The sequence below is a fragment of the Papio anubis genome, chromosome 8 (genome assembly GCF_008728515.1).
Source record: "Papio anubis isolate 15944 chromosome 8, Panubis1.0, whole genome shotgun sequence".
NCBI lineage: Eukaryota > Metazoa > Chordata > Mammalia > Primates > Cercopithecidae > Papio > Papio anubis.
Window position 1 is genome coordinate 29,023,032 of NC_044983.1, and position 27,783 is coordinate 29,050,814.

Sequence of the window (27,783 nt, forward strand, 5' to 3'; positions counted from 1 at the left end):
TTTTTGTTTAAAATGAAAAGTTTATTTGCTGAGTACACCAAATAGGATGCAAGCACTGCCAGGACAAATATACAGAAATATGCAGATCAACATAAAACAGTAATTTAGTTTAAATGAAAGGAAATCTCTTTAAATGTTATGACAACATACTCCCAAGAACCTTTTCTTCAGTTAAGTTAATTATACATTTCAATAAAATAAAGGGTAATGGATTAGTGGATGTTAGCTTGTGAATTTTTCTTAAAAATAAAACTCCAACTCTATTAATCCATGCCAGTTAAACACTATAACTAAAATTTCCAAGTAAGCGCAAAAGGAGATGAAGCAGTTAGTTACCTTTTTTGCTTGAACAGTCCAGAGGAAAATGGTTACTATAAATACAGCAGGCAAACTGTTAAGACTGACCTATCTAGAACATAGTGTACTAAATTTCAGTCTCAAATTGTGCTAAATGCTCATCATTAGTATGGCACATTTGGTCCATGATGTGGTTTAATGCCAAGACAGATCCCAATTTGTTACAGAAACACATAGATTACTGTTGCTTTTTGTTTTCAAATACATATATTTTAAAAAGCCAGGTATACTTCCACATACAAAGGCAGGTTTCCCAGGAGAAATTTATAGGAAGTAGTCTGGGGTGCGCCGTGTAACATGAGGCTCACCACGACGAGGCGCTGGGTCAAACTGAAGGCTGTAAATGGCAAAAAAGGAAGCAAATAAAGGATTTGACTTTGCAAAGCAAACAAATGAATAAAGAACAAGACACTGTAGTAGAAAGAGCAGTCCTGCTTTCCCACCATGACCACATCACTTATGGCTGGAATGACCATGGGCAAATCACTGCAGATGCTCCCATTCCAACTAACTGCTTCATAGGGCTATGGTGAAAATTTTGAGAAGACAGAATGTCTGGTCTGGTGCCTGGCATAACAACTTCTAAATATTATTATTATTTAAAAGTTTAACCAATTAAAGATTAAGTATTAAGTTTAAACAATTGTTTAATATTATTTAATAATAATATTTTTTTTTTTGAGGAGTCTTACTCTGTCGCCCAGGTTGGAGTGCTGTGGCGCGATCTCAGTTCACTGCAAGCTCCGCCTCCCTGGTTCACGCCATTCTCCTGCCTCAGCCTCCCAAATAGCCGGGACTATAGGTGTCTGCTACCATGCCCGGCTAATTTTGTTTTTGTATTTATTTTAGTAGAGACGGGGTTTCACCGTGTAAGCCAGGATGGTCTCGATCTTCTGATCTCATGATCCACCTGCCTCGGCCTCCCAAAGTGCTGGGATTACAGGCATGAGCCTCTGCACCCGGCCTAACATCACTATTTTCTTGAGTGTTTCTGGTATGAAACGCTGGTGGGTTTTTCCAATTATTTTTGTGCCTCTATTGAGATGATCAGGTTTTTAAGCCCTTAATATTAATATGGTTTATTATATTGATTTTCACGTTTTGAACCAACCTAGCATTGCTGGGATAAATCCCACTTGCTCATGATGTATAATCTTTTTATATATTGCTAGATCCAGGTTGCTGGTATATATGTTGAAAAATTTTATATCTGTATTCGTAACAATGCTGGTCTGTGTTTTTTTGCCTTTGTCTACTTTTGGTATCAAGGATAATAATGCAGGTATGACAGAATGAATGGAGTAGTCCTCCTCTTCTGTTTTTTGGAAGTGTTTGTGAAGGATTGGCATTAACTCCTTTTTATTTTTGAGACAGGGTCTCACTCTGTTGCCCAGGCTGGAGTACAGTGGTGTGACCATGGCTCACTGCAGCCTTAGCCTCCCTAGGCTCAGGTGATCCTCCCACCTCAGCTTCCTGAGTAGCTGAGACTATAGGCTGAGCCACCACACCAAATTAATTTTTGTATTCTTTATAGATACAGGGTTTTACCCAGGCTGATATCTTGAATCCTGGGCTCAATCTGCCTGCCTTGGCGTCCCAAAGTGCTGGGATTACTGGTTAGAGCCACCGCATCTGGCCAATTCCTTTTTTAAACATTTGGTGGACTTCATCACTGAAGCCAATTGGGCCTGGCCTTTTATTTGTGGGGAGCTTTAATTTTTTCACTCATTTATTTATATTCTTTTAAATTAAATAGGGACAAGGTCCTGCTATGTTGTCCAGGCTGTTCTCAAACTCCTCGTCTCAAGCAATCCTCTCAGCTTGGCCTCCCACAGCTGAGATTTACAGGTGTGAGTCACCATGCTGGCTCAATATTTTCACATTTGAAAGGTCATTCAGATTTCATATTCTTTGAGTCAGTTTCAGTAGTTTCTTTCTAGGAATCTCCATTTTATCGAAGTAACTGAATTTGCTGGCATATAGTTATTTATTATATTCCTTTATAATCCTTTTTATTTAAGTAAGGTCTCTAGTGATTTGGTAATTGAGTCTTTACTCCTTTTTTTCTTGCCAGTCTAGTTAAGGCCTTTCAAAGAATCAACTTTGGGTTTTGTTGATTTTTTCTCTAATGATTTTCTACTGTTTATTTCCACTCTAAACCTCGTTTCATAAGTTTACATCAGGTTTAGTTTACTCTGCTTTTTCTAGGTCCTCAAGTATAAACACAGGTTACTGATTTTAAACCACCTTTTTTTTTTCTTTCTGAGACAGGGGTCTTGCTCTGTTGCCCAGGCTGTAGTGCAGTGCCGTGATCACAGCTCACTGCAGCCTTGATCAACTGGGCTCAAGTGATCCTCCACCTCAGCCTCCCACACAGCTGAGACTACAGGTGCTTGGCACCATACCTGGCTAATTTTTAAATTTTTTTGTAGAGACGGGGTCTCCCTATGTTGCCCAGGCTGGCCTCAAGTGATTCTCCCACTTTGGCCTCCCAAAGTGTTGGGATTACTGGCGTGAGCCACAACATCGAGCCATGTTAATGATGTCTAATTTCATTTCCTTGTGTTTAGAGAATATACTTTGTAAGAATCCAATCTTCTTAAATTGCCTGAGGCATGTTTTATAGTCTAGCATATGACTATGTTTCATGTTTACTTGAGAAGAATGTATTCTGCTGTTGTTGGGTGTTGTTTTATAGACATGAGGTATACAGTCAGTTTACAGTGTTGCTCAAGTCTTCTACTGCCTTCATCTCCTGCCTACTTGTTCTATCCAAGAGAAACAGTTTCTGTTGCTTAGCTTTTTCTTGTGTAGAGGTCACACTCTCTTGTTCTTTCCATGTCTTATAATCTGTGGTTGAAAAATTGGACATTATAGATAATATATTGCAGTAACTCTGGAATTCATGTCCCTGGGGACTGATCTTGTGTTTTTGGTGGTTTATTATTTTTGTTTAGTGACTTAGCTGAACTAACTGTAAAGTCTACTTCCCCCATAGTGTGCAGCCCCTGTGGCTCTGCTCAGATGTTTTTACTTTTTTTTTTTTTGAGATGGAGTTTTGCTCTTGTTGCCCAGGCTGGAGTGCAGTGGCGTGATCTCAGCTCACCACAACCTCCAACTGCCGCCTCCCAGGTTCAGGCGATTCTCCTGCCTCAGCCTCCCAAGTAGCTGGGATTACAGGCATGCGCCACCACACCCAGCTAATTTTTAGTAGAGACTGGGTTTCTCCATGTTGGTCAGGCTGGTCCCAAACTCCCAACCTCAGGTGATCTGCCCACCTCGGCCTCCCAAAGTGCTGGATACAGGCATGAGTCACCATGCCTGGCTGTTTTTACTTCTTTTAATCTTTCACAGCCTGGCTACTGAGAGGCTGTCTCTGGGTAGGCATAAGCCACTTACTGATCAAAGATTGGACTTAAGCCCCCTTGGCCAGTTAAGATCTTAAAGCCCACCCTAATGACCACCGGAAATGTTATGTGACTTGCAGATTGCTATCAAAGCTGAAGGAGTTTACATTTTAACTTCCCATTCAGTCAGGGACTAATAGTTGGATCTTCATTCTCCACTCAGTCCAGAGAGGGCATGCACATATTCTGCCAGACTGTCAGGGATGAGTGTGATTTTATTTTAAAGCCTGACTTCCTAGGAGGTGCTCCTGGGTCAGAGTAACTGAATGTTCAGTCAATGATTAGAGGTTGTGTTTAAGCCTCATATACCAGTGACGGTTACACCATTTGTTGATCAATCCACTTATCCGTTTCCTGGGGCTGCCGTAACAAATTACCAAACTGTACAGCTTATACAACAGGGATTTATCCTCTCAGACTTCTGGAGGTTCTGGAGGCTACACGTCTGAAACCAAGGTGCTGGCAGGACCACACTCTCTCTGAAGACTCTAGAAGAAATCCTTCCTAGCCTCTCCCTAGCTTCTGATGGCTCTGGCAATCCTTGGCTGGTAGATGAATCACTCAAATCTCTGGCTTCACACAGCATTCTCCCGTGTGTGTGTTTCTTTTCCTCTTACTAAAATCCCGTTTGAATTGGATTTAGGCCCACCCTAATCCAATACAATTTCATCTGTAATAATTATATCTGCAAAGATCCTATTTCCAAATAATATCACATTTTGAGGTTCTGGGTGGACATGAATTATTTGCGGGGGGGGGGGGGTGGGGACACTACTCAACTCAGTACAATCTATGTGTGGCCTGAAAATATTATCTGAATACCCCACATCCTACTCTGACTGCTCCTGAGTGGGTATGGCTGGTGCATGTGCACAGCCTTGTCCCCCAGGGCTGACTGTGATCCCAGAAGGGCTCTTCTTGGCTTTTTCCCTGGTGCTATTTGTTGAACAACCTATTGCTCTGCTCTTTTGTATGTTGCTCCTAGTATCATGGGAGCTATTACAGCCCTCTTAATTGGTCTCCATCATGACATCCACTGTTTTCCACAAAGAACTCAGATTTGGAATTCTCCATCACCTAAGTAAGGTAAGTCCACTGAGGAAGAACTGAGGAATTTCTGTGACCTGCCTTTCCTCCTGCAGAACTTCTGTGCCAGTGCGGGCTCAGTGATACCACCTGGTTTACAAGCAGGTGCTGGGGTAAGAGCATTGGGAAACCCAGCATTCTCATCTGCTATGCACGCTTGGAGCAGAGCTTCTGCCCCAGGAGCTGGGACAGGGAAGGGGGCCTCAGCCTGCTTGACTGCATCCACCAAGAGTAGAGCTTCTATAACTCCAGACTAGGAGAGGTGAGATATGCTGGTATCTGACCTCTGCGAGTGAAACCACAGTCCCAACCCTGGGAGCTGGTAAAGAGGGGGAATCCCTTGGCCTCCTGACTGTACCAACCCAGACTACAGCGCCTGTAGTCATTTCTGTGACAGGGATCTGGAAGGAGTTGGAGGGAGCAAGTCATAGCTCAAATGCCACAGACAACGGCTATTATTGAGATTTAGTAGGTTTTCTTGAATTAACTGTTTCTCCATCTGCTGTATGCCCTTAGGAGAATTTCCAAAAGCTTTGAAAAATTATTTTTTAAAAGTAATGTTCTCCAGCTAATGGTAGTTTTTGCTGGGTAGGCGCTTTGCTATACTCCTCATCCCACCATTTCAGAAACACAAATCTTCTACTTCTATTTTTAACATTTAAAATTTTCCTTCTGAAAGTAAGTATATACAATTAAAATTTACAGTTACTCACAAGGAATATTTTAAAGTGTCATCTAATTCCATGATAGCAGCCTGGTTCCCACAACGGTAACAGTAATTGGGTGCACTGAAAATAGTAACCACATTCCGATCATGACACCAATTGTATCCCTGCAGGATAAAAACAAATTCAGTATTTCATTATAATATTATGATTTTGACACAGATACATTTAAAAAAAAGTAAACTCAAAAACTATAGGCACTCTCTGTGGAAATGTAGTCGTCTATATTACTTTATAAGGTTGCCATCTTTGATAGTTTGTGTACCTGTACAGAACCCTGTGCAATTCGTGGGCCTAGGATTCTGTTAAATGCAGCTCGCTAATTGTTGTTTTGCCTTAACTATGCTTGAAATCTTGGCAAGGATGTGTACTGAATTTCTCCCACAATCCTAATAAATCTCTCAATTTTCCCTCATGAATTATGCCAATTATTCTTTATATATTTTGAAGCTATTACTATGTAAATACAAATTTAGAATACTTTCTTCCTAGAGAACTGGGACATCAATAACCTCTTTATTTCTAACAACACCTTTTATTTGAGCCTATCTCATTCATATTATTGGCTATAATTAGTATTAGATATAGTGTGTATATATATACATGCTAATTAGTGTTACGTGTGTGTATATATATACATGTATGTGTATATGTATACACATACACACACACACACACACGTGTTGCTCAGGCTGGAGTGCAGTAACATGATCTAGGCTCACTGCAACCTCCGCCTCCTGGGTTCAAGCAATTCTCCTGCCTCAGCCCCCTGAGTAGCTGGGACAACAGGTGCACGCCACCACACCAGTCTATTTTTTTGTATTTTAGTAGAGACGGGATCTCACTATGTTGCCCAGGCTGGTCTTGAACTCCTGAGCTCCAGCAATCCGCCTGCCTCAGCCTCCCAAAGTGCTGGGAATACAGGCACGAGCCACCGCACCAGCCTATTAGCTATATTTTTGATATTTTGATTACCTGATATACCAATATACCATTTCCCAACTCTTACCTCTAGTTTGTAGTGTCTTTTTTTTTTCCCCCCCTCTTTTTTTTGAGAGAAGGTCTCACTCTTTTGCCCAGGCTGGAGTGCAGTGGTATGATCACAGCTCACTGCAGCCTCAACCTCCTGGCTTCAAGTGATCCTCTCACCTCAGCCTCCCGAGTAGCTGGGACAATAGACATATGCCACTATGCCCAGCTAATTTTTTGACTTTTTTTTTTTTTTTATAGAGATGAGGTCTCACTATGTTGCCCAAGGTGGTCTGAAACTCCAGGACTCAAGAGATCCTTCCACCTCAGCCTCCCAAAGTGCTGGGATTACAGGCATGAGCCACTTTGTCTAGCCAGTCATTTATGTTTTAGGTACATCCCAAATAACAGCTACATTTTGATTATTTATCCAATCTAAGAGTCTCAGGCTAAAATTTTAGTCTGTTTCTTATAATCACTGATATAATTAAATTTATTTTTTCTATATAAATTTGTGTTTTTTTTAATCATGCTCCCTTGTCTCTACTGGGCTGGTGAAGTTTTCTCTAACGTCTTGAAGCCACTCCCTACTGGTCTGGAGGGATTATGTTGTTTATATTCCCTTAGTAGTTGTAAAACAGTTAACATTATAGTGGAGAAATCTGGCAAACATCATCTTAACTAAGTGATTAAAGTTGCCACCACCAGCATTGAGACAAGCAGATTTTAGGACCACTTGATAAAATGCACGGAGGAGGACACACCATCTTTCTACGGCATGACTGCCAAAAATGCATACAGTGAATCCCTAACTGCAAGGAAAACATCAAACCCCAACTGAGGGATATTTCTGTAAGATAAAATGCTCCTACTCTTCCAAAATGTCAAGAATGTGGAAAACAAAGAAAATCGGAGGATTTCCACATCAAAGTAGAATGAACACAACCTAATCTTTGGATTAGATTATGCACATACAGTATGCACAAAATTAAATTTTGCTATAAAAGACATTAGTGAGACAATTAGTAAAATTTGAATAAAGTGTTCATATTAAATAATAGTACTATATGAACACAAATTTCCCAACTGTGGTAACTATACGGTGGTTATGTGATAGCATGTCCTTAATTTTACAAAATACACATAGAAAGTTGGTAGTAAAGGAGTATTTGTCTGCAATAGATATTCAAATGGTTCAGAAGAAAGTGTGGAGGGTGAAGAGGAAGGGAGACACAAAATGATAAAGCAAATATAGTAAAACATTTACAGTCAGGAATTTGAATGACTCATACAGGGAATTCTGGGGTACTATTTTTGTGACTTTTTTCTAAGTCTCAATTTCAAAAATGAGTTATAATTCTGCTCCGGTCCATTAGTGCTTTCCCTACTTGCTAAAACCAGCAAGTTTTTCCTCTTTTCACCTAGGTAATAAATGGTGAGGAGTGTTTCTTAGTTAAGTCAAAATGCCTTATTACAGAAGTATATGCTAATCTGAAATAAAGATCATTCTGTAAGGAAAGTACATACCTCCATTACAAGCTGGTGGGCACGAGAAACCAGTGTGAGACCATTGGCGTGGTTAAAGGTTTCAGAAATGTCTTGTCCAAATGTGTAGCCAGCACCACGTGGTGAAATACCCCATCCACCACGATCATCTGGATCTGACCATAACAGATCACACATTGGGCCCTGACCAAGAAAAATAAGTACATGTTACAAATTATTATCAGTCATACTTTATCGTCCTCAAAATGTGGTTATATTTTCTTTTCCTTTCTTCTTCTTTTTTAAACTAAGGTTACCTCATGTGGAACTTCCTGTAAGCGATCCAGGGCTCTTATATGATCCAGTGTGTCTATGGATGGAGAGAGGCCACCATGGAGGCAGAATATCTGTTTATGAATTAACAAAAGAGAATGTATTTGTTTTACTAACTGCTAACAGTTAACAAAGAGTAAATAATGGTTAAAAGTGTCAGTCCAAATAATGCCAACATTTAAACACATTTTGTTCATCTTTTTTTCTTTTTTACCCCTTCTCTGGTCAATGGTATCCCCAACCTTGGGGACCCACCATTAAATTTTTTTTTTTTTTTCCCCTCCCTCCCACCGTTCCTCCCTTCCTTTTCTCTGGCCAATGGTATCTCCATCCTTGGGACCTACCATTAAATTTCTTTTTTTTTTTTCTTTTCTTTCTGTAGAGATGGAGTCTTGCTGTGTTGCTGAGGATGGAGTGAGGTGGCTATTCACAGGCATGATCACTATGCAATGCAGCCATGAACTCCTGGGCCCAAGCAATCCTCCCGTCTCAACCTCCTGAGAAGCTGCGATTACAGGTGCATGCCACTGTACCCAGTTGTCATTACAGCTTCTTTTTTTTTTTTTTTTTTTTTTTTTGAGGCGGAGTCACCGCTCCAGCCCAGGCTGGAGTGCAGTGGCCGGATCTCAGCTCACTGCAAGCTCCGCCCTCCCGGGTCCGCCATTCTCCTGCCTCAGCCTCCCGGTAGCTGGGACTACAGGCGCCGCCACCTCGCCAACCCAGTTTTGTATTTTAGTAGAGACGGGGTTTCACGGGTTAGCCAGGATGGTCTCGATCTCCTGACCTTGTGATCCGCCCGTCTCGGCCTCCCAAAGTGCTGGGATTACAGGCTTGAGCCACCGCGCCAGGCCTACAGCTTCTGTTGGTTATTGCTGATATACACAATTTTTTGTTCCTCTTACAGCAAATTCCTGTTACTGGCTACAATAAATTTTCAGTTCTTTCATATTTTCTAAGTACATGATCAAGTCATCTGCAAAAATATTTTTGGTTTTTCTTCTCAATGTTTACACCTTTTAATTCTTTTTATTGCTTAGTGCATTGGCCAGGACTTCTAAAATAAAATGGAGTAATACAAATGTTTCTGTTTTGTTTTTTGTAAACTACCTAGTTTCAAATCCATGCTCTAGGTATTCTGAATCAGAAAGAATAATATAAGTTTTAACAAGCATTTTCTTTCTGATTTTGATTTTTTTTTTTGAGACGGAGTTTTGCTCTTGTTGCCCAGTGCAATGGCATGATCTCGGCTCACCGCAACCTCCACCTTCCGGGTTCAAGTGATTCTCCTGCCTGACCCTCCCGAGTAGCTGGGTTTACAGGCATGTGCCACCATGCCTGCTTTGTATTTTTAGTAGAGACGGAATTTCTCCATGTTGGTCAGGCTGGTCTTGAACTCCCGACCTCAGGTGATCCATCCGCCCTGGCGTCCCAAAGTGCTGGGATTACAGGTGTGAGCTACCTCACCTGGCCTGATGAGAAGGTTTCTAATGTTTAGCTGATAGTACAACCAGTATTTCTTCATCTACTTAATATTATTATTTTATAAAATAACTGAGTTTTGAATCACAAATATAGGAATTTTTTTTCCAAATGATTTTGGTCTGATTTTATTTTTCTGTGCATGCCACGTCTGGTTTGGCATTGAGGTTATACTAGGCATATGGTGTCAGTTTTGAACTCTCCATCTTTTCCCAAGTTCTAGAACACAGAAATTATATGTTCCTTAAAGGTGTGGTAGAATTAGCCTATAAAACTATTTATACCTGGTTGCTATTGGTAGTTTACTTATATTGGACGAACTTCTGCAAGCCAATTTTAATAACTGGTATTTTAATATAGTAAGCTTCATTCAACTTTTTAAATTTAGTGCACTAAAGCTGCACCTATTCTTGTGATACACAAGCTCCTGCACAGTTATAATTATGCCTTATTTCATTCCTAGTGTTTTATGTGCCTTCCCTCTTTTCTTCTAGATCAGTATTGTCCACTATTATTTCTTTTCTAGTAACTTTTCAGAAAGAGAGGAAGGAAGGAGGAAGGAAAAAATATATAAAAGCTCTACTAACGCACCCATTTAAAAAACCAGATACTTCATTAAAACTGATAGACTGCCTTTTAAAAATCATTCTGTCCAGCAATTTTATTATTGAGGACTGTGTGCTTCAAAACAATTAAAAACAACTTTAATTAAAATTTAACATCTTTTAAATTCACATTTTCTTTTAACAAGTCCAGGCAAAGTACTGTCCTTTCAAATTAATCATGGCAGTGTCCAAAATCACAGCTGAGAAAAAAAGACTGTCAGGATTACACAGAGAAAGTTATAACCAAATTATATTCCCACAAGCAGTCTAAGAGAGAATTCATCACATTCTTGACAACTCTGGGCTTTTATAATTTAAGAATTATGGAGTTTTATTATATGTTTTATATTTATATTTATTTTTTGAGATGGAGTCTCACTTTGTCACCCAAGCTGGAGTGCTGTGATACGATCTCGGTTCACTGCCACCTCTGTCTTTCTCAGGTTCAAGTGATTCTCCTGCCTCAGCCTCTCAAGTAGCTAGGACTACAGGCATGCACTACCATCCCTGGCTAATTTTTGTATTTTTAGTAGAGATGGGTTTCACCATTTGGCCAGGCTGGTCTTGAACTCCCAACCTCAGGTGATCTACCCACCTCGGCTTCCCAAAGTGCTGGGATTATAGGTATGAGCCACCTTGCCCAGCCTTTGTTTTATATTTAAATTTAAATCAGTTCATGCTTTCAGTGATTATCTCTAGAAATTGAAATAGGAAATTTGCATAATTTCTTCTTATACTTTTGAATGTTTCATGATCTGTCTGCACTGCAGAAATAGCATTTGCTTCTATTTTCTTTTTTTGTTCTTTGAGATGGAGTTTTGCTGCTGCCCAGGCTGGAGCACAGTGCTGTGATCACGGCTCACTGCAGCCTTAACTTCCTGGGCTCAAGAGATCCTCTCACCTCTAGCTTCTTGAGTAGCTAGAACCACAAGCATGCGCCACTATGCCTAGCTAATTTTTAAATTTTTTTTGTAGAGACAGGGTCTCACTACATTGCCCAGGCTGGTCTTGAACCCCTGAACTCAAGCGATCCTCTTGCCTTGGCATCCCAAAGTGCTAGCCACTGTGCCCAGCCAAGCATTCACTTCTCAGGGAAGAAGGTGTAATACACAATATAACATTTGCAATTACCATGAAAATAGAAATGCAAAGTTATTCATGGTAACCAGCAAAAACTGTGTGTATACGCAGAGATAGTTTTAAATAACATCTTGCTTTACTAGTACTACACATCAGTGTCTTAAGCATTTATTTATAATGTTTATCGATATCTTAAAAAGCACAGCATATTCTTTGGTCAAAAGATTTACATACATATCTGAGAACAGGAAAATTTGCTGGTCCAAATGTACGTGAAACTTATCCACTTCCCTGCTTTGAAATTTTAAGTATAAGGGAAGGAGGAAAAGGCCAAGGAGATGCAGAAACACAGGTCATATGAATCTAGACCCTAGCTTACCAACAGTCAATCTTTGCCTTCATTTACCTCCCCTCCTCCCAAGATGTGAGCACACACATACATACCTGTCCATCTACTAAAGCTGTAAGTGGAAGATAATCAAAGAGATCTGTAAAATATTTCCAAACGTTGGCATTCCCATACTTTCGCAGACATTCATCATAAAAGCCATATACTTGGGTAATTTGTCGGCTTTCATGATTTCCTCTCAATATTGTAATGCGTTCTGGATAACGCACCTGGAAGAAATGGAGTAAAACCCATAGTAAAATCCCATTTTTACTAGTGTCATGTGAAGTACATTAGTCTCCGACCCATTGTTAAACACGGCGCTTTTGGCCACCAGTATATTAAATGTTAATTTCATTTTCGAAATAAAAAATCTTGCTTATTCATAACCAGGTATTACTGGTTAACATTTGACATGTTTATTATAATCATCCTTTTTCATCATGTTTTGACCACCCTCATCAGAACCTTTGACTAATACTTATATTACTATAATAGACTTGTATCTGATACTTTGTTTCTATTATCTTTTTCATCATCAAATTATTATTACTTTCCTAAATCTTTCTAGAACACTATGACTTCTTACTGTGAGTAGTGCAAATCACAGGTTTGAAGCTGAGACCAACTACTCTACAGATTAACTTCTTCCCTTTTCCATTTTTATTTCCCACAGGAAGATAGGATTTGCCAATAATAACACAAAAACAGGCCCTTGACAAAACTGGGCAATAATTCAAATGTATTAATAGTTTCCTTTCTATTACAAAACAAAAACATAAGCGACTATTTAGTTAGCAATGTGTCTGATAAGAAATATGAAAAAGCATTGGATTCTGCAAATTACGCAAAAAGCTGCAAGAATATACTTCAGTTCATACAGATTTTACTAAGCATCCGTTATGTGTCTAATGTAAGTTTGGTGCTAGAAAGCCAGATGCCAGGTCTACACAAGTAAAGTCATGTGCTGGGCAACGTTTTTGTTAACAACAGATCACATGTATGATGTTGGCTGGAGCAAGAGACTATACCACATAGCCTTCGTGTGCAGTAGGCTATACCACCTAGGTTTGTGTAAGTTCCAAAGATGACAAAATCACCTAATGGCACATTTCTCGGAATGTATGCCTGTAGTTAAGTGACCCATGACTGTGTAATATATGGCTTCTGCTGCTGAGGGACTAACCTCAGTAAGGAGATATGTAAAGTAAGTAATACAAGGCAGTAAGCCACTTTTGCAGCATAAATAAGGGCTGGGAGAATAAGTTTCCTCATAGTAATTTAGAGTAGAAGGAATAAGGCTAAAATGGTTGAAGGTTACATGAAAGAAGTGAGACCTGAGCTGAGTCTTGGCAGAAAGGTAAGAAATCAGGGACAGAGTAACCTCGTGGGGGAAATCGAATATGGAAATACACAGAGTCCAGAGCACTGATGAAGAAGAAACTTTGATTTGAGCCAGAGTTCATGCTACCAACTGCCGGCAGGCAAAAATTCAGACTAGACTATAAAAGGCCAGGCAAGGAGTTTGAGTTTGTTTCTATAGGCAACAGGCAATCAACAGGAAGTAATAATAAAAAATTGTTAAATAAAAGAGATTTTATCGGCCAGCATATGCCAGGTGGATTTGGGGGGGATCAGATCTTGGAGGCAGAAATATTAGTTACCAAGCTATTGCAACAATCGAATTGTGAAGTGATAAACGGTGTGGTAAAAATAGAAAGAGACAGGAACAGACTTTTCAAAGCAAGGATTTAAAAAGACTTGTTTATTGAGTCAATATGACGGATAAGTGATAAAGTCAAATATGATTCCAAGACTTCAGCTATTCAAGAGAATGATACATTTACAAGGAATATACAGAAGTTATCCTTTTCATCTCTCCTTTAAAAATATGTAAAACCAATTATTATTTTAAGGGGCTATAAACTGAAAGACCATAAAACAGATGATATGCAATACTGTCATTCTGAGCTTTTTGCCTGGTTTAAGTCTTGAAAAAAAAATTGAATTTCAGTAATCATACCTTTAATGCTACAAGAAGAGTCACAGTCTCCACTGAATAATATCCTCTGTCTACATAGTCACCCATGAATAAGTAGTTTGTATCTGGTGATTTTCCACCAATTCTAAAGAGTTCCATAAGATCATGAAATTGACCATGCACATCTCCACAGACAGTAACAGGGCAACGAACCTCTTGCACATTTGATTCTTTTGTTAAAATTTCCTTTGCCTGTTAGAAAAGTGAAATCAACAATTACAAAGTTAAAAGTATCATTTCTTATCTATTAAAAGAAAATTTGGGGGAAAAAACACTTGAAATGTGCCTTATCAAAACATATGTGAAAACCAAACCATGAGATAACACTTCACAAGAAAGGCTATAATAAAAAAGACAGTTAGTAAGTGTTGCAAACATGGGGATAAACTGGAACCCTCATACACCGCTGGTGGAAATGCAAAATGGTGCCGCTGCTATGGAAAACTGTACGGCAGTTTCTCCAAAGTTAAAACTAAAATTACCATATAATCCAGCAGTTCCACTCCTAGGTATATACTCAAGAGAAATGAAATCCAGTTATACATGCTCATGGCAGCATTATTAATAACAGCCAAAAGGTAGAAACTACCAGATACTGATCAACCAATGATGAATGGACATAATACATTCATATAATGGAATAGTTATTCAACCATGAAGAAATGAAGTACTGATACATGCTACAACTTTGAAGACATTATGGTAAGTGCAAGAAGTCAGTCACAAATGATCACATAATGTACAATTCCATTTAAATGAAATGTTCAGAACAGGCAAATCTCCAAGGCAGAAGGTCTGTGTTTTAAAAAGAATAATCTTATTATTCACAAGTTTAAAAAGGTCAACAAAAGAAAAAAGTCAAAATTATGCAAATTCTTGAGTAAACAAACATTCTTACACCAATTCATAGGCCAACCTTTGATTTCTTTATTCCAATTATTCTATATTTATAGAATTAAGTTAGAACATACCATTAGGTGGTCCTGAAGTACAGAATTTATGCTTAACCACTGGCAAATGAAATGTTCTGACTAAATCAAAGTGCACTAATGGCTCGTCTATCTGGCCTCTCTGCCTAGTAGCAAAAGACCCCAGAATCAGGAAGAAACATTTAAAAGCCTCTGAAGTAACAAAACAGACATCATAAAAATGATGTACCTCCCCACTAACCCACCAAAAGAGTCTCTCACGCCTTATTCTGGGCCTACTGTTATCTACAAAATTCCAACAAGCTATTTACCGAGTTTCCAGGTCCACAACAAAATTAGAAATAGAAAACCAAGAAAGGTAAGAGATGAGCACTGGGACTAATACAGAACGCAAACCGAGAGGAAGAAACAACCGGATGGCTAGCAGAGCTAAAACACAGGGGAGCCGGGCGTGGTGGCTCATGCCTGTAATCCCAGCACTTTGGGAGGCCGAGGGGGGAGGATAGCATGAATCCAGGAGTTTGAGACCAGGCTGGGCAACATAGTGAGACCTCTGGTCTCTATAAAACCTTTAAAAAATAGCTAGGCGTGGTGGTGTGTGCCTATAGTCCCAGCTACTTAGGAGGGTGGGGTGGGGTGGGAAGACAGCTTGAGTTGGGGAGTTCAAGGCTGCAGTGAGCCATGGTCGCACCACTTTGCAGTTAACCCTGGGTGAGAGTGAGACAAAAGAAAAAGAAGGCAACAACACAGCACAATAAAAGTCAAACAGGGCTGGGTGCAGTGGCTCACGCCTGTAATCCCAGCACTTTGGGATGCCGAGGTGGGTGGATCATGAGGTCAGGAGATCGAGACCATCATGGCTAACACAGTGAAACCCCATCTCTACTAAAATTACAAAAAATTAGCCAGGCATGGTGGTGGGCGCCTGTAGTCCCAGCTACTTGGGAGGCTGAGGCAGGAGAATGGCATGAACCCGGGAGGCGGAGCTTGCAGTGAGCCGAGATTGCGCCACTGTACTCCAGCCTGGGTGACAGAGCGAAACTGTCACACACACACACACACACACACACACACACACACAAAAGTCAAACAGGATGAAGTTTAGAGTAGAGTCCAGTAAGCAGATGACAGCTCAGACTGGTGGGAGAGAGCACAATTTTAGGGACAGACAATTCTCTGATAATCTGAAGAGTATTTAAAAACATGGATTTTGAATTTCATTTTATGTTCCTGCTACTCTGCATTTTTGTCAACAGACTTTAACACTGAGTTGAGGGATACTCAACCTGTAGCGATTTTCAACACACACAATAGTTTGTATACACACTGTAGGAAACATGAAGTTATTCTAGCCCCAGATTACTTATGCCAAATAGATGCACCCAGCCTAAACTCTTAATTTGAAGCAACTCTAAACAGCAGAGACAATGGGAAGTTCTATTCCAACAGAAGTGTTCTCTCCAGTGTTCTAAAACATTTCTAAGGTATGATTCTGACTGTACCTCTAACCTCCCTTAATTTCTGCAAAATGCTCATGCTTGGTTATCCAGCTCTTCTTTTGATTCTAGGCTACCATGTATTCTTCTACAAATGCCTCTTCTGCTTATAGCCTGGTAGGATTCCCAAAAGTTATGGACAATACAGCCCATACTTTCTTCTCCTTGCCTGTAACAAATTAGAATGAGATTATATGCACTGAAGTCTTCCAGAAAACATGGGTTCTCTTCACAGTTTTAAACTAATTGTGTCATCTTAAGGCCTTTATACCCTTCAGTTTCTTTTCCTGAGATCACAAATTAAACAATAATTTTACCAGAAGCCAAGTTTTTTCCACAAGACAGCTCCCAATACACCACAAACATTCTGCACTCCACATGTTTTTTGCATATGAAGAACATGGCCAAGGAGATTATAAACAGAAACATAATGGTTGTCTGGGAGGTAGGAGGGCAGTGGATAGGGATGGTGGGTAGAGTGCATTTGCTTTTCTTCCTACCTTTCTGAGGTGCTTGCACCTTGCAAAAGAATTTTTTTGAGACAGGGTCTCACTCTGTTGCCCAGGCTGGAGTGCAGTGGTGTGAACATGGCTCACTGCAGCCTCAAACTCCTGGCTCAATCAGTCCTCCCACCTCAGCCTCCCAAAGTGCTGAGATTACAGGTCTGAGCCATCGTGACTGGGCAATGCTCGAAATTTAAAAAAACAAATTCTATATTACTTTTTCAAATGGAAAAAACCTGGCTTCTTAAACTTCAAAACAAATTCCAGATGGTAGTAATTATAAAAACCACTACAGTGTTATATCCACACAATGGAATTTTATTCAGCAATAAAAAGGAACAAAGTCCAGATACATGCTACAATATGGAGGTATCTTGGAAATATTATGCTAAAAGAAAGAAGCCAAACACAAAAGACATAACCCTGGAAATGAAATTCAAATCAAAAGTACACAGAAGAACCGACTGTGGGAATGCTGACAATGCTGCTGTTGGAGAGACTCCAAATACGCAGCCAGGAACTTAGCAACATGCAGAAACTTAGTGACATAAAGAAGTGAAAATGCAAACTTATTGCATAAATGAGGAAAATGGTTTTGATGAGAGGATGAAGATATACCAGAAGAAGTGATGCTAGCAAAAATCTCCTTCTGTATTTGTCAGGAAAGATTCCTTTTACTTCAGCTCCTAAATAAATCAAACCGTTCCTAGGACTTTATAGGTATATTTAAGATTATCTCTTGTATCTTACTAGACTAGCTTTTTTTCTTTTTAAAGACACGGTCTTAATCTTCTTGACAAATACAGGTATTTCATGACACTGAAAGAACAAAGGAGGCCGGGGGCAGTGGCTCACACCTGTAATCCCAGCACTTTGGGAGGCAAAGGCAGGAGGATCACTTGAGCCCAGGAGTTCAAGATCACCTTGGACAACATGAGGAGACCCTGTCTCTACAAAAAAATGAAAGAAAAAAAAAAAAAAAAAAAAGCCAGGTGTGGTGGTGTATTCCTATAGTTTCAGCTACTCAGGAGACTGAGGTGTGAAGATAGCTTGAGTCCAGGAGTACAAGGCTGCAGTGAGCTATGACCACGTTACTGTACTCCAGCCTAGGCGACAGGAAGATTCTGCCTTTAAAAAAAAAAAAAGCAGCTTCCTGGACCTGCCCAAGACATAGTCAACCAGTCTCTGGAATGAAGTCAAGGAACCTGAATTTCTTATTTCTTTCCCAAGTGATTCTTATGTACACTTAAAGTTTAAGGAAAAGATGGACAATCAGACTATATAAAAATGCTAAAACTTGCACAGTAAAAATTACACACACATATCACATACAAAGTAGAAAATAATAAACATTTTTAAATGGCTAACTTTTAATTTCAAAGAATTTATACAACCAATAAAAGACAAAATACAATTTCTTTTTCTTTTTTTTTGAGACGGAGTCTTGCTCTGTCACCCAGGTTGGAGTGCAGTGGTGTGATCTCCATCTCGGCTCACTGCAACCTCCGCCTCCTGGGTTCAAGTGATTCTCCTGCCTTAGTCTCCTGAGTAGCTGGGATTACAGGCGCATGCCACCATGCCCGGCTAATTTCTGTATTTTTAGTAGAGATGGGGTTTCACCATGTTGGCCAGACTGGTCTCAAACCTCTGACCCCATGATCCACCCGCCTCAGCCTCCTAAAGTGCTGAGATTACAGGCATGAGCCACCGCGCCCAGCTGACAAAATATAAAATTAAAACAAAAAAAGAATATGCCAACTCAACTGGAAAAATTCCTCACATTACACACAATCCTGATAAATCTAGCCTTGTTTTCTTCATGTATTTTGGTATTGCCATTTATTTTTATTGAGGTTCTCGTCCCTTAGAATTTGCTATGGAATAAAAGTCTGTGTAGTGAAGAATTAACCTCATCCAAGGAGAGGTCTGGCCTTTGTCCCTGGAATTTCCTGCTTGGTAAAGAGTATCTCTCTGCCGGGGGGGCTCTGACCTGCGGACTGTTAATAATGTGACTTATGATGCGGGCTTTGGGTGATGCCATTATCAGTTTGGTCTCTGAAGGACTGGAGACTACAGATGTCAGCTCCTCTTGTACTCTGCCCTTATGAATCTTTCCCCTTGGCTTACTTTAAATTGTATTCATTCCCTGTAATAAACCGTAATCATGAGTATAACAGCTTTAAGTGAGTTCTGTGAGTCATTCCTGTGAATCACTGAACCTAAGAGTGGTTTGCAGAACCCACTGAACTTGTAATTGGTGCCAGAAGTGAGGCAGTTCTGGGGAGTGTTCCCTGTAATTTATAGTTCACTAAACTTTATTTTTTATTTGTCTGCTGTTCTGAAGGTATATCATGATTAAACTTTTGAAGATGGTGTCAGAGGTGAGAACAGTGTTAGGGACTGTGCCTTCTAACTCTTGCAAAATCCTTTTTTATTACAAAAGTAAACCACATTATAAATAGTTTGGAAGGTTTTCTACGACCACCCTACTAAAAAAAAAGAGTCTTTTGAATTCAAGCCCATCACTGTCCCCATCTGCTTTTTCTTGCCAGCAAGAATCACTGTCTGGTGTTCATTAATCGTGTTCCCTCTTCACAGCTGAATCTCTAGCACGTTGAACAGTCTGGTACATAGAGGTTCAACTAAAATCTGTTGAATGTATGGGATAAATAATACAGTGGCAGTATTCTGTCAACCAGTCTTCTCCTTTCTTTACTGCCTAAAGGAACAAGCGCCTCTTTTGCTAATCAAGCCGAGAATACACTGAACCAATTCTGAGTCCTCATCATCCAGAACATAAATATCATGTGGAACTCTTTTAAAGGAAGATGAAACTTAATTATTTCCCTCTCTATAAAATGGGATTTTGAGCTGGGCGTGGTGGCTCATGCCTGCAATCCCAGCACTTTGGGAAGCCGAGGCGGGCGGGTCACGAGGTCAGGAGATCGAGACCATCCTGGCTCACACAGTGAAACCCTGTCTCTACTGAAAATACAAAAAATTAGTCGGGCGTGGTGGCGGGCACCTATAGTCCCAGCTACTCAGGAGGCTGGGGCAGGAGAATGGCGTGAACCTGGGAGGCGGAGCTTGCAGTGAGCCGAGACTGCTCTCCAGCCTGGGCAACAGAGAGAGAAAGACTGCGTCTCAAAAAACAAAAACAAAAACAAACAAACAAAAAGGGATTGTGAGCAGAATTAAACTACAGCCTACACACTGTATCTTACACGTCAAAAAAAATCCAATTATGCTAAAAAGTTAATTCAAATAAGCTTTTTTCTAAGATTGAATAGGTGAGAACACTTAAATTCACCACTGTATCCCCGTCTCAAAATAAAAACGATTGTCTTTGCATAAAATATTCACTTAATAGACCTCCAATGGAGTTTCGCACATTTTTGTTGTAACATGATGCTATTATAATGCAAGTCAGGAATCTTAGGTTGCACCTCAGGATTGTTTTAATTAATTTGATCGCAAAAGTATCTCGGTCAAAAAACAATTTACAAGGAATGATGATAAATATTTCTAAATTACAAAGGACACAACAGCAAACCAGTTCTAAGCTTGGGCGCTTGAGCTCTCCCATTCTCCAGAAAGGAAATGGAATCTGTAATACACAGAACTCCTTCCCAGGGTTAATATGATTTTTTTTTTTTTTGAGACGGAGTCTCCCTCTGTCGCCCAGGCTGGGATGCAGTGGCGTGATCTCGGCTCACTGCAAGCTCAGCCTCCCGGGTTCACGCCATCCTCCTACCTCAGCCTCCTGAGTAGCTGGGACTACAGGCGCCCGCCACCGTACCATGCCCGGCTAATTTTATTTTTTTTGTATTTTTAGTGGAGACAGGGTTTCACCGTGTTAGCCAGGATTGTCTGGATCTCCTGACCTCGTGATCCGCCCGCCTCGGCCTCCCAAAGTGCTGGGATTACAGGCGTGAACCACCGTGCCCAGCCGTTAATATGATTATTAATGAAATTTAGAGTTGAAAAGTAACATACAGGAACTATTAGATCATATTTGGTCATTAAGGAAGAAAAGATGTCTTCATACAAGTTTCTTTAAACAATCTGGATTAGGTTTACATTTCATTACATTTACTTGAAGGAAATCAGTTCAAAACAATAAAAAATCTCTGTAACACAGACTCAGATTTCTCAAACAGATTATGTCTGTAATTTTAATATCATTCTTCTAGAAAAAACTACATTCAGAAGACAATCTAGGAAAATAAATGAAGCATTAATTCCATCTTCAATTTCTGGCATTTTTGTTTCCTTTTACCAAGGAAGGGCTTCATTCACCAAGTCTTTTATAACATTTGTACTGAAGAAAAAAGACCGTGAAGAAAAAATTTCTACAAGATCTTCAAATAAGAATAAAAGGCACACACAGCAATTAAAGGTAGGCAATGAAAAGAAATTTTACATTGTAAATATCTTCACTTTATCTACTTAGATATACAATTTGACACGTCATATATTAAGCAGAGAAATGTAACAAAGTCCACTTTCCTGCCATTAGCAATAGTTCATGCTAGTCTAGTTTGGTTTAATTTCTTTACCTGTCCACTAAGAGGCTGGCTTAGCAAGGAAAACAATGATTTGTTCAGTCACTAGAATTGGGTCTTGACCCTCTATTTCACTGTAATCATGCCACTCTTCGTTATAGTAAGAAAGGAGCTATTTTATCACTGCATTTTAGATTTTATCAATGGACCACCAAAGCTGGCACTAATTTTTGCTCAAGGGAAATTAAAAATGGAAGTACCAGTTAGGCATTTTGCCTGTCAAGACCACTATTTTTATTTTTTAAGCTGTAATCAGTCACAGAAAGTAATCTAAAAAATTTTTCTCAATTCACAAAAATCATTCATTTTTACCAGGATCTAATCTTCATTAAGATGGTTTTGGGCATTCAGGAACAAGCATACTATTTCACATTAGGAATGAAGTCATATCCTAAAGATATTTCTGCTTATTTCGAGGCTAACGCCAGGACTCAGAAACGTTGCCATCAGTTCAATATAAAATCTACATATTTATACTTCTACACAAGCCTCAACATTTTTCTCAATAGGTACTTTATAATCATCAGAATAAAGATCTGCCAGCACACAAACTGGCTGAATTCCCCCCTTCCCCCTCCCACCTAAAGAATCATCACCAAGGTTCTTCAGTTATAAAATTTATCAGATCAAAGAGCTTAAAATTTTTACTCTTTCTGAGACAAGAGTTAAATATAATTCTAGTCACAGAGTGTCCTGAGCAGTGCCAGCCTGGCTCTCTAGGCACACAATCTTCTAAAATAACTGCATACTGCTGATGCAGGAATGAATCACAGAAGCAATTTCTCTGCACACACAAGAGGAGTCAAATTCACAATTAGCTTCAAAAGCTGGATTGCTAATTTAAGTTAGTGTTAAGAGCTAGTCTTCTCAGAAGACAGGCCTTACTATTTTATGCAAACAATTTTTCACTAGGCAGAAATTAACCTTGGAAGCCAGACACATCATACCATTCATACTCTTATTTTTTGTAGTCATTCACCCACTGGCACTAGGATAGATTTTATTTTTGCTACTACCTCAAAATAGGCCTTTACTAGTACTACTCTGGTCTTGATTTCAGTGGACTCCAGTCTTTTTTTTTTTTGGAGATGGAGTCTTGCTCTGTCGCCCAGGCTGGAGTACAGTGGCGATCTCAGCTCACTGCAACTTCCACCTCCTGGGTTCAAGTGATTCTCCTGCCTCAGCCTCCCAAGTAGCTGGGACTACAGGCACACGCTGCCACGCCTGGCTAATTTTTTTGTATTTTAGTAGAGACAGGGTTTTACCATGTTGCCCAGGCTGTTCTCAAACTCCTGAGCTCAGGCAATCCACCCACCTCAGCCTCCCAAAGTGCTAGGATTACAGGGGTGAGCCACCGTGCCCAGTCGACTCCTTCAGTTTTTAGGCAATCTGAATTAGAATAGAAATTTAAGGAAAAACCACCACCATACGATGTAACTTTCTATAGAATAGTATTTCCAATAGAATAAAAAAAACATGGTATTTTAAAAAAACCCATAAATTGAATCACAAAGAATTAAATACAGATAATTTATATAATTAGGTTTGACTTTTATTTTTCTCATATATTCTTTCTACATGCCTGCTACTCTTGCCCTGGAAAGGAAGCGCAAGTATTAAGCAGACCAAGTCAGGAGTAAAGATACTTCACACAACTGCTATTAATCCCAGTACTGTGTGGTTCACATAACAGGGACCACTCCTTTTCAGGGTTCTATAGCCACTATATAAAAAAAATCTCCTTTGAAGTACATTTACCACAGAAAAGCCATATCGGCACAATCTATTTATTTTTCATTTCTTACAAAAGAAAATGGGGTGACATTTAAGATTAAAACTTTCAGCCTTCCTTTATTTAACATTCACTGAGTGCTTACTTCTCATTAGGACTTTACATAGACAGTATTTTTTTTTTTTTTTTTGAGAAAACTGCACTCTGTCACCCAGACTGGAGTGCAGTGGTAAGATCACTGCTCACTGTAACCTCTGTCTCCTAGGGATTCTTGTGTCTCAACCTCCCGAGTAGCTGGGAGTGCAACACTACGCCCAGCTAATTTTTGTTTGTTTGTTTGTTTTAGTAGAAGCAGGATTTTGCCATGTTGGCCAGGCTGGTCTCGAACTCCTGGCCTCAAGTTGATCTACCTTCATCGGCCTCCCAAAATGCTGGGATTACAGGCGTGAGCCACTGTGCCCGGCCAATGGATAGTATCTCAGCACTCACAACCAACCCAGGAGGATTGGGACATATCATCTCTGTCATAAGGAATCAGAGGCGCAGAAAGACTGACAGCTAGCAAGCTGTGAAGCAGGACTGGAACTCAGACAGGATGAACGCTACACTTGTTATGTATCAACAAGGAGGACAGGGGTAGGGATATAAAACGGAACTAGAAACTAAGGTCAGAAAACATATATATGTATATATACACATGCACACACAAACCACAAAACTAGGTCATAGCTGCCAGAAGAGGGCTGCAAAACTAAGCACGGCTCAAAAGAGTAGATATGAGTATTATCACACTTCTCCATCCCACTGGCAACTCCATCAATGGGGGAAGAGAACAAAGATGAATGAATTTCACTAACAAATTCATGTTTTGTGGGTGAGTACAAATATTCAAAGAAAAAAAAAAGGGCTGGGAGTGATGGCTCACTCCTGCAATCCCTGTACTTTGGGAGGCCAAGGCGGGAGGATCGCTTGAGCCTGGGAGTTCAAGGCCAGTTTGGGCAACATGGTGAGACCCCATACAAAAAAAAATTATCCCGGTGTGGTGACACATGCCTGTGGTCTCAGCTACTTGAGCGGCTGAAGTGGGAGGGTCCCTTGGGCCCCAGAGGTCGAGGCTGCAGTGAGCAGTGACTGCCCCATTGCACTCCAGCCTGACTGATACACCAAGACTGCATCTTAAAAAGAAAAAAAAAAAAAGCTAGTAAGATACAAGAGATAATCTTAAATATACCTGTGAAGTCCTAGGAACTGTTAGTTTGATTTATTTAGGAGCCAAGTAAAAATAATCTCTCTCGACAAACACAGAAAGCTTCCTCAAGTGATCGTTGACACTCCGGTGTGATTATTTCAAAGTACAGCAGTGGTACAATATTCTTCTCTAGGAGTTCACCTTAAAATTATTAGAAAGTCAATGGGGACTGTGCACGAGGCTCGTGCCTGTAATCCCAGCACTTTGGGAGGCTGAGGGATCACTTGAGGTCAGGAGTTCTAGACCAGCCTGGCCAACAAAGCAAAACCCCATCTCTACTAAAAATACAAAAATTAGCAGTGCATGGCAGCGTGTACCTGTAATCCCAGTTACTCGGGAAGCTGAGGCAGGAGGATCCCTTGAACCCAGGAGGTGGAGGTTGCAGTGAGCAGAGATGGCACTACTGCACTCCAGTCTGGGCTACAGAGTGAGACTCTGTCTCAAAACAAAAATGAAACAAAAAAAAGAGTCAATGGAAAAAACTGATTCAACTAACACTTTGCCCATAACTTCAAGTCTGTATTCTGATGCTCATAGTCAGGTTAACTGACTCAGCTCATTTCAAACCTGTACATTTCACTTGGCATTAGAGCTTGAGAGAGATGTTTAAAGCATACATTTTGAAATTACAGGTTATCACAATAAAAATGAACGTCGACTGAAGTCACAAGTAAGCAGTTTGTTTCAGAAAGAGAAAAATACCACCTGCTTGGCACTTCTATATACAAAAATAACTCCTCCTGTGTTAACAGTTACTTAATACACAAAGGCCCCAGCCAACATTACACCTGTTAAAAATACTATTTTAACTTAACACCATCTATTAGTGCTCCTTTCCTAAGTAAATTTCATGATTTTAAGAGTGCCCTAAAATTAGACTAACAAAATCTTTTCTTCACCTACTTCTGCGACGTCATGACTTCCAAACATTATGGTTAAGAAAATTGTATACATTACATCTTAAAATAACATCGTTACTTCTTCATGGACTTCAAGTGAGAATTTTTAACATAAAAATACATGAAAATTATTTAGTCCACCTTGTAAAGGATGAATTTGGAAAACTCTAGACTTTAAAGATGGAGAGATCGAAATAATTCCAGGAGTTAAGAAAACAATGGATACAGAATTCAGAAAGTGAAGATCACACACGATGTACAAGAACGAAATTGATCACCTGCATGTTTTACTATTCTTTGGAAAAGAAAAAAACTTTATATATATTAAAAACAAAAATAACTTTCTGCAAAGTGTTATCGTGCATGAAAACACACATCCCATTTATTTCCAGCAAACACTGTTCCCAAACTTAAGACCAGCTCTCGTTTCTCAATCAACGCTTTACTTCCAAGAGCCACTCAACGCAAAGACCAGTCACCATCTGTTTCCACCAAAGTCAACCTCTATTTTAAAAATCACAGTTGGCCATCACGCCTACCTCTCCACAAACAAACGCTTGACACATTCAAGAGTCAGTGATTTTTTTTTTTTTTTTTTTGAGACAAGGTCTCGCTCTGTCGCCCAGGCTGGAGTGCAGTGACGCGATCTCGGCTCACTGCAGCCAGCCTCCACCTCCTGGGCTCAAGCGATCCTCCCACCTCAGCCTCCCGAATAGTTGAGATTACAGGCACCCGCCCTCACGCCCTGCTAATTTTTAAAAAAAATTTTTGTGGAGACGGGGCCTCACTGGTCTCTAACTTCTGCGCTCCAGGCTGGTCTTTAACTCCTGGGCTCAAGCAATCCTCCCGCTTCGGCCTCCCGAGTAGCTGTGACCACAGGCGTGAGCCACCGCGCCCGGCTTGAGTTAGTGATTTCTGAGGTTCCCCGTTCACCTAACAAAAATTCTACATTTATTAACAAGTTCATTAATAGGCACGACATTCTGGTTAATTTTAGGTGCATTTTCAGAAACTGGTCTGAAAATGGTCCTTTTCGGATGTCGCTTTCGTTATTCCACTCGGGAAATGCCAGAGTGGCAGGAACTCCAGTGGAGCGCAGGCGACCCCGACCAACCTCCGGCTTGGCTCCGGGGGCTATGGTTCCCCGCCCGCCCGCCCTTGTGCCTCCCACGACCAGGATCTGGGCCGGGGGCGTGGGGCGTGTACCACGCGGAGGCAGAGGGGCCGGGCGAGGGCAGCCCAACGCCCCGGGGCCGGAACGGCTGGGCCGGCCGCCCGGGTGGACGCCGGAGCCGGACCCACAGCCCCGCGGGCCCCCGGTGGGCCGCGCCGGGCCAGGGGCCAGCGGGCGGACGGGCCGGGGCGGGCAGGAAAGCTGCGGCCCGTCCCAGTTCCGCGCTCCCGCACTCGCCCCCGCGGCGCCCTCACCTTCTCGCACAGCGTCCGCACTTGGTTCTCGTTCAGCTGCTTACACTCGTTCAGCTGCTCGACCCACTGGTCCAGCTCCTTGGTGAACGCCTTGTCGTCCATGGCGGCCCGATCCCGATGCGGATCCCGAGCCCCGGCCCGGCCGCTGCCCTCCCCCCTCCCCACCCGCCCCCGGCCCCGGCCCGGGCGCCGCTCCCCTCTCCCTCAGCCGCCGTCGCCAGATCCCACAGGGGGAGGACCGAGCCGGGGAGGGCGGCCGCAGTCCCCGTGCCCCGCCCAAGCCCAGCAGGCGGCTCCGAGCGCGAGGCCTGTAGGAGACCCCCGCCCGCCCTTCCCTGCCCGGCCGCGCGCCGCAGGAGTCGGTGAAGGACGCGGGGAGGTGCCGGGAGGGCGGCGCGGGCCCTCGGACTAGCTCTCGCCGGACGAAGGCCGCCAGCTACCGCTTCAGGCCCGCCTCACGCCTGCCGGCCTCTCCCGGGTATCTTTCCCCTTCTCTCGCTCTTTCTCTCCCCTCCCTCCGGGTTTCCGTCATCGCTCGGGCATTTCCGCCGGGAAAAGGCGAGCAGGCGGCGGCGCCGCCGGGACACGGCGCGCTAGGGGCAGAACGGCGCCCTCGCGTGGCTTGGCGGAGAAACGGTCCGAGGAGGCCAGGATCCCTCCTGTCCCAACCCTGCCCCAGACCAAGCTCTGCTGGTTCTCCCTTTAGATATCCTGATCTCTGGGAACTTTGTCCTCACTTTAGCTTCCTGCAGTGCTTTTTCAGCGCTCGGAACAGGGAATTGGAAAACTTGGGCTTCCCTTAACATTGTCTCCCCAGAGTCTAGCACTCAATAGTAGGCATTCAATAATGATGGAGTAAATTAATTATTTCCAGGCTCGCCTGTAGCCCTAACATCTTGAATCCTCCCTTTCAACTTTAGAAAAGTGAAATGATTGCTCTGTAGGATAATCTGTGGCCCTTCTAGCTCCAGCGCTCTTGGCTGTGTTTTCTGCAATGTGTACTGAGTTGTAATGATTTGTTCATTCA

General features: G+C 41.4%; 1 protein-coding gene across 1 annotated transcript; it reads right to left on the reverse strand.

Annotated features, from left to right (window-relative positions):
- Window positions 1-27,298, reverse strand: PPP2CB (protein phosphatase 2 catalytic subunit beta). The gene is made up of 7 exons (XM_003902614.4): window positions 26,757-27,298; window positions 13,938-14,147; window positions 11,971-12,144; window positions 8,347-8,436; window positions 8,072-8,233; window positions 5,564-5,682; window positions 1-694 (listed from the first exon to the last, which is right to left on the reverse strand). The coding sequence occupies exons 1-7, from the start codon at window positions 26,856-26,858 to the stop codon at window positions 622-624; spliced, it is 930 nt and encodes a 309-aa protein (XP_003902663.1). The 5' UTR covers window positions 26,859-27,298; the 3' UTR covers window positions 1-621.
- Between the last annotated feature and the right edge of the window lie 485 nt (window positions 27,299-27,783).